This window comes from Pteronotus mesoamericanus, unplaced genomic scaffold (genome assembly GCF_021234165.1).
Source record: "Pteronotus mesoamericanus isolate MK-2021 breed Mesoamerican mustached bat unplaced genomic scaffold, CSHL_Meso_final scaffold_118, whole genome shotgun sequence".
Taxonomy (NCBI): Eukaryota; Metazoa; Chordata; class Mammalia; order Chiroptera; family Mormoopidae; genus Pteronotus; species Pteronotus mesoamericanus.
The window spans coordinates 5,285,396-5,297,773 of NW_026555301.1; the positions used below are offsets into that span (position 1 = coordinate 5,285,396).

The 12,378-nt window shown below is 49.5% G+C and overlaps 1 protein-coding gene across 1 annotated transcript in view; it reads right to left on the minus strand.

Annotated features, from left to right (window-relative positions):
* Nucleotides 1-406: 406 nt before the first annotated feature.
* CHCHD6 (coiled-coil-helix-coiled-coil-helix domain containing 6) overlaps nt 407-12,378 on the minus strand; it is a 327,465-nt gene continuing 315,493 nt past the window's right edge. Inside the window, exons 7-8 of the mRNA XM_054587294.1 lie at nt 3,197-3,332; nt 407-554 (exon numbers count right to left, since the gene is read on the minus strand). Coding sequence (XP_054443269.1) covers nt 549-554; nt 3,197-3,332 — 142 coding nt within the window. The 3' untranslated portion in view covers nt 407-548. The remainder of the gene's footprint in view (nt 555-3,196; nt 3,333-12,378) is intronic.

A 12,378-nucleotide genomic window follows, 5' to 3' on the forward strand; every position in this document is an offset into this window, starting at 1 on the left:
CAGTCTGTGCTCCTCCAAGCCCGCATCTGAGATCCCATTCTAACAAGCTTTTAGTGTGCCCAGCAGTCCTCCACTGGGCTTCAAATTGGAGCTCAGGCAGAGCCTCTGTCAGAAAGCTGGCCTGTTCTTCCTGCTCTGTCCCTAGAAAGAACCATTTTCCCCTCATCTTATCTCATACCTGCTTCTGCAGCTGCAGCAGAATTATGGGTTCTCACCTGTCTCCCCTGATGGCCTGGGTGCTCTTCAAGGTGTACAGCCTTGTCTCGTTAGCCTACATTGCTAGGCCCACCACAGGGCTGCACAGAGGAGGTAGCTGTGACTGTTTGCCAGCTGTGGAAATGACTGAAAACAAAGATAGTTGCTTTATTTGTTTTCGGACAGTAGCACATCTTCCATTTCTTAAACACATGGTGGCCCCAAGCACAGCGGTACAGCGGGTATCTGGCAGAAAATGGCTGTGGCCTGGGGGCCTGTAGGCTGTGGTCTCATAATGGGTCTCTTCTCTAGGGCTCCAAGTCACAGCCAGGGTCAGGAATGATTGTTGTTTCTCAACCCTACAAAGGAGAACAGGTCAGAGTTCAGTCACGGTGAGCAGGGTTATGGTGAGCAACCCAGCTCACCCTCAGGCCTAGGCTCCAAGAGAGTCCAGGCTCTTGGGCTGTCCCGGCGTATACCTCTTTAATGGAAACGGTCCTCCCCAGCTGGTTCTAAGACCTGGAACTGGGCCTTTTCACTTCCATGCCCAGTAGCCACTCAGCGTGTGCTTGTAAGGACCAGCTAACATGGACCCTCTGCTTGTATGACCTCCCTGACCTCACAGATGGACAGGTCTCAGCTAGTTCTCCTCAGACCTACTGAGGTCTCCTCTCTGTTCTCCGAGAATTGTCTATGTGAAACCACTCGGAAAGCATGCTCTGGTATAAAGCCCTCACACTTTTGCTTGCTGTCCACATCCACACACATGCTCCTGTCCCCAGGCTCAGAAGGCACTGCACAGGGGCAGGAACTTGTCCAGTCTGGAAAGTGCTTTCCACACAACTCCCAACCAGGTGGGCCTCTGTTCTGCACCTACTCCCTGTTGCCGGAGATGCTGCCACCTGACTGTTTCTACATGCAAATCACTATTAAAGGTCCCCGAACTCCCATTGTTGACTCTGTCAGGCTCCTTTTGTGATGGAGGCTGGTGGGGGGCAGTAGGAGTTTCTCTGGCACTGCCTACCTTCCACACACAGGGTACAATTAGATGGTCTGGCACTGAGGCCCTTCTGGAGTCAAGTCAAACATGCTTTTATGCGGGGAGGGACGGCACAGGTGTGGAAAAGAGGGAGCCAGGCCTGGCAGTGCCCCAGAGTATCTCTCGAGTATGCTGGAGCTACAGAGAGCACGATGGAGTTAAATGCAATCTGCCTCCTTTTGAGATCATATCTTGGCCTTGGTGCAATGAAGCTACATTGGTAGCACTACTAAAGACACACCCTGCTGGGGAGAAGGACTGACAACTGCCCTGGACATGGGTCCTGGATGGAGAGAGGGAGGACAGAGATGGGACTCTGCCAGGAAGCCAAGGGGGCTACAGCAGGATCCCAGATCTTTTCCTTGGTAAAAATAAAGTTAGGTACGTAGTGAGCAGGGGCTTGGAAGGGCCCACCCAGTGTGGTCTAGCAAGCCGGCCCAGCACCAGGCTCCTTCCATGGACAGTGCTGTAGTGATGGTTGGCAATGTCTTTTATGCTCAACTTGAAGTCAAAAAAACAGCTTTCCATGCTCCATAAGGGTGAGAAAATGACCTCCTATCCAGGCTCTGTGCTCACCTGATCCTGTGTGAGCCTGCAGCTAGGTTCACTCTGTCCCAGAGCTGACTCTGAGCAGGCATGAGCTGGGCAGACTCTCAGACAGGCTGACAGAAAAGTGAGAAGGGCTCTGGTGAGGCCAGGCTGTTGAGCAGCCGACTCTGCCAGACCAGGCCTGAGGGCCACTTGACCTTTGACCTTAGGCTTTCCACCACCAGTACTTCCAGCAGCTTGTCTCCCACTTGGGCAAAAGAGGCTTTTTCATGGGAAAAAGTCCCCATCTTACAGTTCTGTTTTTTCTTTTCTTCAAAAAAAATCCTCACTTGAGAATATTGATTTTAGAAAGAGGAAGGGAGAGAGAGTAAAACATCAATTGGTTGCCTCCCTATGTGCCCTGACCAGGAGTTGAACCCACAGCCTAGGTAAGTGCCCTGACTGGGAATCAAACCCACAACCTTTTTGGTGCATGGGACGACACTCCAACCAATTGAGATGCTTAGCCAGGGCTCACAGCCTTCAACAAACACACCAGTCCTCTGTTGAGTCCAAGCCACCAAGGTGCGCCTAAGGGTGTATGTGTGGGCGGGAGTGGGGTGCTATGTCAGGGTGGAGGAGGGGCCAGGTCCAGTCTAGAACAGTGTACTGCTGGGTCTGGGGAGTGGGATGGAAGGGTCTAGAAGAGGGACAGGAATCAGGGAATGTAGGAAGGGAATGACAACTGTCTGGGAGGGTCAGGGAAAGAGGGCAAGACCTTGGGACCACGTTTCAGGGGAGGGAGGCTGTCAGCCTCATATGTCTAGGACAGCCGCATCCCCTGAGACCTGGGCCCACTCTTACCCCTTGCCACCCAATAGAGGCTGGTCCTCTTCAGAAGACCATAAGAGTGGGGTGGGCAGAGAGGTACAGTCAGGCCCCTCATCCTCTAAGACAGACCACACCTATTCCTCCACCCCCAGAACTCCAACCTCTTCCCTTCCACAGGGCTTCCTGCCCTTTCCATGACCCCTACCTATACCATGGGCTCTCCTCCATTCTCCCACCCCCAAGTGATCAGAGGTAAGAAGTGGGTCGCATACGCATGCCCTTAACTATGTGGCTGGCTCCTTGAAGGTGGGGCCTGACTTTACATAGTGCTGCTCCTAGGCTTGGCCTTGTAGGGCCCAGTACCCACAGGGCCCTTTTCCTAGACCAGATTTCTAAGAACACTGGTGGAAACAGCCTGGCAGGAAATCTGACCCAGGAGGTGACTGAGGGAATCTAAGGCCTACAAGTCAGTCCCTCATTGTGTAAAAGGCAGAGACCTTGGGGATAGAATGTCTGAGGTAGCAGACAAAGATGTCAGACAGTGTCAGTACTGGCGGCGCCTGTCCCCCATTCCCCCCACAGCCCTGCAGCCAGGGGGTTTACCTTGTGGGCAGCGATCACACAGTGCTGGTAAGCCTTGACCAGGTCCGAGCACAGGAGCACCTCATGCAGGTGGTCACGGTAGCAGCGAAGGATCTGGGCCTGTAGCCCTGAGCACACGGGCTGTAGCCTGTAAGGCCTGCAGAACAGAGCAGGAAGACCTGGGGCTCAGTTGCAGTGGGCAGGAGAGGGAATTGGCTCTCATTCAACAACATGGCTTAGGCAGCAAGTGTGGCACATGAGCATCCAGTTACTCCTCAGAGAGAACCAGGGGGCCACAGGTGGTCTAATGATGTGGGGGCTGAGGCTCAGCAGCAGCAGATGCCAGGGGGACTGCAGTCTTGCACTAGCGGGAAAGGGCCCAGTAGTCAGCTGGAGGACCTCTGTGCTGATGCTTACTGCCTCCCAGGATAATTCTGGCCTAAGTTGTATTCCTGATTGTGACTTATATACACATTGTATATATACATTATATATATATATACACATTGATTATATACATTGTAGCTACTTCCTCACACAAAGTTGCTTTTCTGATTTCAGAAGCATATATGCACAATGAGGAAAAGTGGAATATTATAGGAAGGTCTAAAAAAGAAAATTGTTCAGAATCTCACTTCTTAGATATAACCACTTCAGTATTTGGGGAGTACTTTCTTATTTTTTCTTTCTTAATTTTTCAAAGGAGGCTTAGAACCTACAGAAACTTAAGATTTTCTTTTTAAAATATGAAACAAAAACAAAAAAGTGAAATAAAGATTACGCTAAATTTGGTCATCAGTGTCCTTGGGCTCCTCTCTGACTGGTATATTCCTTCCTTACTCCTTTTTCATTGCTCCTCCCCTCCTGTCTCCTCCCCTTTCCTTCTTCTCCTCCTCTCTCCCTCCCTCCTCCTCCTCCTCTCACCCCTCTTCCCCCCACCCCCTCCCCTCCTTCTCCTCCTCCTCCTCCTCCTTCTCCTCCTTCTCCTCCTCCTCCTTCTCTCTCTCTCTCTCTCTCTCTCTCTCTCTCTCTCTCTCTCTCACACACACACACACACACACGCATGCACACACACACACAGAGTCACACCACAAAGCTGCCTTTGTGCCAGGCCCCACCCTACTCACCTACTTCTAAAAGCTCTGTGCATTGTGTGGTATTATTTATCACCCCTGTTACAAATCAGGAAACTGGAGCACAGAGAGGTTAAGTAACTTGCCCAAGGTCATATGCAGGAAGTGGGAGAGGTGTGATTTTTTTTGTTTGTTTGTTTTCACAGTTTGGGTCCTACTGGTTCCACAGATGGTTTTCTAACTTGGTTTTCAGGCTAGGTCCACATAGGAACCTTCACAGCCATAGAAGGAATCAAAATACCTGATGCAGCCTTTCAGAATAAACACCATCCAAGGCTCAGGGCACTCAGTGAGAGTGAAAAACACAGAAAACCACTCACCAAAGTTCTCAGTAATGAAAGGATCACTATATGCTTTATGCTCTTGTTGCACAGGAGGACTTGTAGATGAATAATTCTCCCAGCCCAGGATCTCTATATTTTAAAAATCTAGCCATGCAGTATATGTTGGAACAGAACAGCACCCTCATTATTTAAAAGAATTTTTAAAAAAGTTTTTATGAATTCATAGGAATGACATTGGTTGATAAAATTACCTAAGGTTTCAGGTATACAATCCTATCATACATCATCTGTATGATTTGTTCACCACCCAAAGTCAAGTCTTCCATCACCATTTATCCCCACTGTACCCTCTCCCATATCTCCCCACCCCCCTTTCCCTCTGGTAATCACCATACTGTAGTCTGTGTCTATAAGTTTTTTTTTTGCTTAATCCCTTCATCCTTTTTACCCAGCTCCCCAACTCCTTCCCCTCTGAGAGTTGTTAGTCTGTTTTCTATCTACGGGTCTGTTTCTATTTTGTTTTTTTGTTTATTTTGTTCATTAGATTTCACATACAGGTGAGATCATATGGCATTTGTCTTTCTCTTACTGGCTTATTTCACTTAGCATAATGTTCTCCAGGTCCATCTATGCTGTCTCAAAAGGTAAGATTTCCTTCTTTTTACAGCCGCAGTATTCTATTGTACCACAGCTTTCTATCCTCTCATCTACTGCATCATTATTATTTTAAGATAACTCAAAGACACTGAGTTCATCAGTTATGAACATGAAGAAACATAACACTCAGCTGCTTAGGAAGTAAGACACCCAGGATTTACTGTCACATTGTAAGAGTCTGGAGGTAGCACTTCCAGTATTGCTGTGCCATCAGTGATGCCGCCTGGCTCAGATCTTTCCTCCTTCCCCTGCACCAAACCTGGCGGTGGCTGTCATCTCAGGTCTGTTGTTTTTTGCACATCAGCTTCTTACTTTTTCACTAGTCAGAACAGGGTCATTTGCCTAGGTCTATGATTAAAACTGTCACTAAAGAGAGGAGTGAAGTGACCACGTTTGATTAAGACCAGTTGAAACTCAGGCTAAGAGCTGAAATAAAAACGATGATTTATAAACTAAAGAAGCTATGCCATGCCAACTCAAAAGTTGGCGACTCAGAAGGTACAGGGCATACTGGGAGAAACAATCTTCTAATTTCCAGGAAGGAGGGGAGCAGAAAGGACAGCCCAGCAGTTCATGCTGGCCAGGCTCTGTCCCAGCAACATGCAATTCTATCAGGTTGCTTTCTGAGGATGCAACCATTGGGATGAGGCTGTTCCCATCCTTGAGGACACAGCTCTGCTTCATTATTCACACAGCACAAAAGAGGTCTTAGAGATTTCTTACTTAAGGAGGATGTGTGGATTTTTTTCTCAGCACATGGAGACAGATGGGCTCCTCAGATCAGGGGATCCTCTCTGCAGGTTCCACCTACCATTGCAGACAACTGCGGTACAGTGGGGTGACCACCTAATTCTTCCAATGCTTGCAGAATGTCTCTCCATTTTTGAATGTAAAAACTTTTTGACATAGATGCATCTACTTGTGGGCCTTTAAAAATGGTTTGTTTTTTTTTTCCTTGAGGACAGCCAGACTTTGGATGGGCATTCCATCTCAATCAAGTTCTCTCTCTGACTATGCTTACCACTTCAGTTCCAACTGTTCCACATCCTTCCTTAGGAATGCCATGAAGTCATAGATCTCTGCTTTCTGCCCTCCATCCCACTGCCTTCCCCTCTTTGTTTTACTTTCTGGTTCTCTATTCTTGGGAGGCATGGGCCTCTCCTTTCCCGTTTCAGACCTGGCCTTACAGGGCCTGTGAGGCCTTGTCTTTCAGTGGGCTCTCTCCTGGTAACTCTATTGTTCTTCACACCAGCCCTACTCTGTTTTTCCTCAGTGGGTGCTGCCCCTGAAGCAGAAGTATCTGAGAGCACAGGTGCTATTGCATCTTCCTTTGCACTCCCTTGAAGCAGTACTCCACCATCACCTGATCCCCAGGAGGGCCTGTTCCTGGTCGCAGCTCAGTTGCTGGCAGGCATAGCAGGCCTCCTTGATCGAGGAAGCACCAGGCTCAATTCTGAGTGGCAGGTCTGTGCAAGACTAATAGGTCTATGTGGAGAGATGTCCTGAAACAGGACAGGTGGCGTCCAAGTGGCCTGAGCCAGGCAGGGTGGCCGAGTCATCCTAGAACCACAGCCCAGACCCCGAAGAGCTTTGCCCCTTCCAGACCTAAAGTAGAGACATGACTCTCACTTTGCAGCTTGTAAAAGGGCAGAGCAGTCTCTTCATAACTTGTCCTTCTCCCCTGTCCCTTCCTCATTTGGTTTCAGGACCCCAAACAAGGGCCACTGCGTGTTTTGAGGGCAGTCCTCACCAAACACCCAGTGGGCTCCCAGCTCAGGAAAAATTGGGCCATGGTGAAATCCATCCCCTTCACACCAGCACCACCTCTGGGACTGCAGAGGCCTCTCCCTTCAGGGATTTATCAGGAACAATATGAGACAGGATGGCAGGCAAATGTCAGCTGGAAGAAATTTCACCCACTTGCCTGCAAAACAGCTCTGAATGAGACCTGACAGGGAGAGCACATATTGACACAAAAGGCTTTCTCTGAGCAGGGTAGGGCTAGGCCTGTGGTCAAACCATTCATGAAAGTAGGTGTGTACTAACCAAGCACAGTTCTACCTGCCCCTCATCCATGATAACCTTTTTTATAGTACACAAGAAACTGCTCAGGTTTTCCAAAATAGCCAGTCTTGTAGTCTTGTGAATAGCTGCTCTTCAAATGCATGCATGCACGCGTGCGCGCGCGCACACACACACACACACACACACACACACACAAGAAAAGAAAAAGAAAGAAAGAAAAGAAAAGAAAAAAAAGCATTGAGTGTTCCATGAACTTTCCAGGGACTGAGGTAAGCCCCATTCTCATGTATAAGGATATCTGCGGGCTTCGGTGTGCTTAATGTCACACAAGTCAGAAGCCCTGCATGAATTGCTAAGGATGCCACTCACCTCCTTGGCCTTTACTTTCTTCATCTGAACAATGGGGATATCACCTGCCCAGAAGCAGAGAAAGAACAGAGGAGTGTGCATTGTGAACTGCCAGTTTCACTAAAAACCTGGTTGTAAATGTGGGACACCAAAGCAGGGTAGGGGTCTGGTGAACTGGGAGGGGCTGAGGAAGAGAGGCTGGGGTTAACGGTGGTACTTGATAGAGCAGAGCTAAGGAGGCTTTGGGGGTTATGACTCCAGATGTTGGCTTGACAACGGAACCCTGTCTGAACATGTCCTCTCTCTATAACCTAAGCTTCCATATCATTCTAGACTCAGTTAAGAGCTTGCCCAGGCCTCTTTTCTCAGGTATCTTGGTGCCCCTTTTCCTCAGGTGCCAATCATGGTATCCCTTCTCCAAGGAGCCAGAAAACCTGAACATGGTGCCCTGGGGGCCAGCAGGGAGAACACAGATTTGGGGATCTGACAAACCCAGGGCAAGGCTCCGGCTTTGCCACTTTCACCGTGTGGTCAGGAGTCAGATGGGGAGGAGAGCCCCACCACACAGAGCTGCTTGGGACTCAGAACCAGTGTGGCCTCTGGTCCAGCGGTTTCATGGGCACTCAGGATAATGGCTGCTGCTGTGCCTACACAAAGGGTGTCCGCAGCCTGCTTCTCTAACAGCCCTGGATGTGGGCATGATGGCCACAGGTGGGCACAAGTAAGCAGACACCACCTGATTCCAAGCACTGTCTTTTCCACTCTGACAATAAGCCCTGTGGCTGACCAGTCACCAAGGACACAATGCAGATGCTGGGGAGTGAGGGCCCCCAAAAGGCTAACAGGCTATATTGATGCCATGATGATCTCTGGGCATTCAGAATCATGCATGCATCCACCCCTCCCCTCTGGCAATGCTGCCCATGAACCAGAGTTCTGCCTCCTTGGTGGTAATAACATATTTTCATGATGACAAGAGTGATAAGAACATCAGAAAAAGTCAAAATATTAGTCAGGAACAAAAATACACCCCTCTCTCTTGTCCCACAGCACCACATGCAGTTAGGCCTATGAGGACAGTGAGGAGCTGCCTTTAAACCCTCCAGACTGTGGCCCAGTTCCCTCTCTAAGAAGAGAATGTCACTCTCACCACCAGGCTTTGCATACTGGGCACTATTCCATCTCCAAGCTGCCACTCCCCACCCCACCCCACCCTCTTTGCGCACAAAAATCCCTTTCTTCTTTCCTTTACCAAGCAGACCCCTGGGTTAGCTCAACAATTACCCCTGCCAACCCCTTAACTTCTCCTCTCCCCATTCCAACAATTAACCCGCTGAAATACAAGACTCCTGTGCCACACAGGCCCTTGCAGCCTCCTACCCAAGCTTTGCACAATACCCCGACTGACCATGTCCTCTATGGAATTCACCATTTAGCACCAAGAAACAAACTTCATTTCCCTAGTCCCTGTCTTGGTGAGTGGCATCATTATCCCTCCAGACACTCAACCCAGTTGGAGACCTAGAGTCATTCTAGATGTGTGCCACTTGACTTCATTCTAGGTGCCTCCCTCTACCTTTATTCTAGATGTCTTCCTCTTTCTTCCTTCTAGATGTCTCTTTCTGCCTCCATTCTAGATGTTTCCTTCTTACCTTCTTACTATAGCATCCCTGCCTCTTTCCAATGAAAGGGAAAACTGAAGCTTTATCCATTCCAACTCCTAAACAGCTCATAAACTTTATCCCTGGTGACTTAACTTACCCTTACCTGGGTGGCTCTAGATGCCCCTTACTGCTATCCTTGCCTCCAACTGTCCTCCCTCCTCCATCTACAGGGGCCATCTATCCCCCTCACATGCTCTCCCAAAGGCCTCTGGCTCAAGTTTGTAGAGGCCAAACCTTCCTGTCTCCTGCCAGCCTCAGCCCCTCCCTCCCTCCAGTTCTCGGTGATTTCCAGAAGTGGCTTCCCTAGGCCTTCTAATTGGCCAGGCTGATCTTTCTCAAAGGTCCTTATCTTCCTCCTAGTGCTCAGGCCTTCTGAGGCCTAGCTACCCTGGAGTTCTTTCAGGCCCTCTCCCTTGCCCTTCCAGCTTCCCTGCAGTCTCAGGGTCTGCCTCCAGGTGTCCTCTGCTCCCCGCCCCAGGGGGCCACCCTGCCTTGAGGGCACAGAGCAAGCAACCTTGCCATCCCCACCTTCACATGCTAGAGGGCCATCCTCCTGCAGGGCCAATCATTGATTCTTTCTCACCCCCTGCACGTGATGGTCTCTCCTATTGGCCTTTCTCTCTTAGACCTTTGCTGTTCCACTTTTTCCACTGAAAACACATTCACCTTTCCAAAAAGTCTAAATCTGATTCAGATCCAAACAACTTGTGCTTCTTATCCCCTCGCAGCCCATTCTTCTTTCCCAGAAGCACTGCCTGGGCTCTGCTCCCACTCAACCCTGTTACCCAGGCCAGATTCATGAGCTCGTCTTGCTCAAAAGTGCTCACCCACCTCACTCACCGGGCCAGCAGCGCCACTTGTTCCCAAGGCTTGGAAGCCCCTTCCTGACTCTGTTCTGCTAGCTCTCTCCCAGCATACCAGCACATGGGCTCACAGTTCAGTATCTGAACCAGAGCTCCAGGCCTTTTCTTGTGTGGGCACAGATAGCCAAGCTACCCAGTGGGCAGCCCACAGGGACAAAGGAGGCCTGGTCCTTCCCCCGGCCTACCTTCTCTTGCACTTTTACCTTGGATGACAGCATAAACACCACCAGCCTAACTGGACACCCAGTTGTCCCTGACTTCCCCCAAAGTCTACTCCCACCTTTCCACCGCACTGAAGTTGCTCTAGGTTTTATCTTCCAAAAGTCCCCAGTCCATCCCCTTGTTCCCATCACCATTACAACAACTAATTAAAGTTTCCTTTATCTCCAGCTCATCGTCTCCATTGCAATCAGTAATTTTTCTAGAACATAAAGCAGGCCACAGATTTCTAAAACATCAAGCCAGTTTAAAGCCCCATTTCTTGGGTAATTACAGCTCACTGGTCCCTATGTTAAGAATTACCCTATAAGGTGGAAACTATTCTTTTCTTTAATTTATCTTAAATGAAGAAATAGTGGCCTGGAGAAACCCAGCAGCTTGCTCATGCTTACCATGTGACAAACAGGGCCAGCAGTCAGGTGTGAGCTTTCCACCAGGCCCACTGCCCTTGAGTGGTCCCCATACACCCTGTTACTGCTATCTGTCATTTGTATTTAGCTGTGCTGTTGAAATCACTGTACCACCAGCCCAAATGCCCTTAGAGAGCAGGTTGTGCCCCAAACAACTCATGAGCTGGGTGAGGGCATTGGTTTCAGGCATTGGGTGGCCTGCTGGCCTCTTGGCTTTACTCCCACTTCCCCAAGGCACAGATGCACCAAGGGGAAGCACCTAATACATGGCCTTGGGACCTGGGCACTTTTCCCATTGTGTCTTTTCCTTCTCCCTGGTTTTGCTGCTCCATCCACAGGGGCAGAGCTTTGAGCAGGCTCCTGTCTATGGGAGCCTCCTCAGTTTGCCCTCACCAACACACTCACCACTGGATTCCATGTCCGCCTATCTGTCTCCACACAGGACTTGGCGCTGCATGGAGAAAGCATGCGACTGGGTGTGCCCTGAAGAGAGTACCTCAGTGACCGTTCCCCAGACTCTGCCATGTGAGGGCCTCAGAAACTCAACTTTATGAAGCACCGACTGTGCACCATGCTAATTCATTAGTGCACGACCACCAGAGGAAGCGGATGTACCCTTTGCAGCTTCCACGGGGCTCTGCTCATCCTGGTCCACACGATCAAGACTGGGCTAGCACAGTCTTGCCGCAGAGTCTCACAGGCCCAATGAAACGTACAGGGTTAAAACTGTGCCCCTACAGGGAAGACCTAAAACCAGACCTCCAACAACCATGGCCATAGCCAAGAAAGAAACATACCCTCCCACCATGTGAACTTCCTGATGAGCAACTAGAAACCATTTTTGGCTTTCCTGTAGCACAAGCTAACACACTCAATCTTTGGCTTATGGTAGCTGGACTGGGTGTCTGTCACCTAGTGCAGCCAAAAAGGTCGTCTAGAGAAGACAATGTGATGAGGTTGTGGGGTCAAGGGCTCCTGAGAATTGTCTGCACACATAAAGGTGTGGGTTGGGGAGTCTTCCCCCCAAAATCAAGTCTTTCTTGAAACCTCAGAATGTGACCTTAATTGAAAACAGGTTCATTACAAATACAATTAGTTAGAATGAGGTTATTCTGCGGTAGGGAGGGCCTTTAATCCAATATAACTGGAGTCCTTAAGAGAAGAGGAGAGACATTGAGACACAGACACACAGGGAGAAGGCCACAGTGATGATGCAGGTAGAGACTGGAATGATACATCTAAAAGCCTGGGGATACCAAGGAGCTTGGAGGAAAGCACAAAACAGAACAACCCTCCCACCTTTAGAGAGAGCCAGTCTGATTTTGGTTCTTTGTCGCAGTAGCCCTAAGCAACACATGCAGTCAGCCATACAGGAGAAGGGATCTGACCTGGTCTCCAGAGGCAGAGTTGGAAGTGCCAGACAAGTGGAAATTGGTGGGACACAGATGAATCACTAGTCACCTTCTAAGACAGCAACATGCAAGCTTCTATGATATAAGGCTCCTTGACCACAGCAGCCATCCTTTAGCAAGTATCCAACAAGTGCCAGGCTCTGTTAGAGAAGAATTGGTTGCTCTGACTCAAGTCACCTAATTGGCAA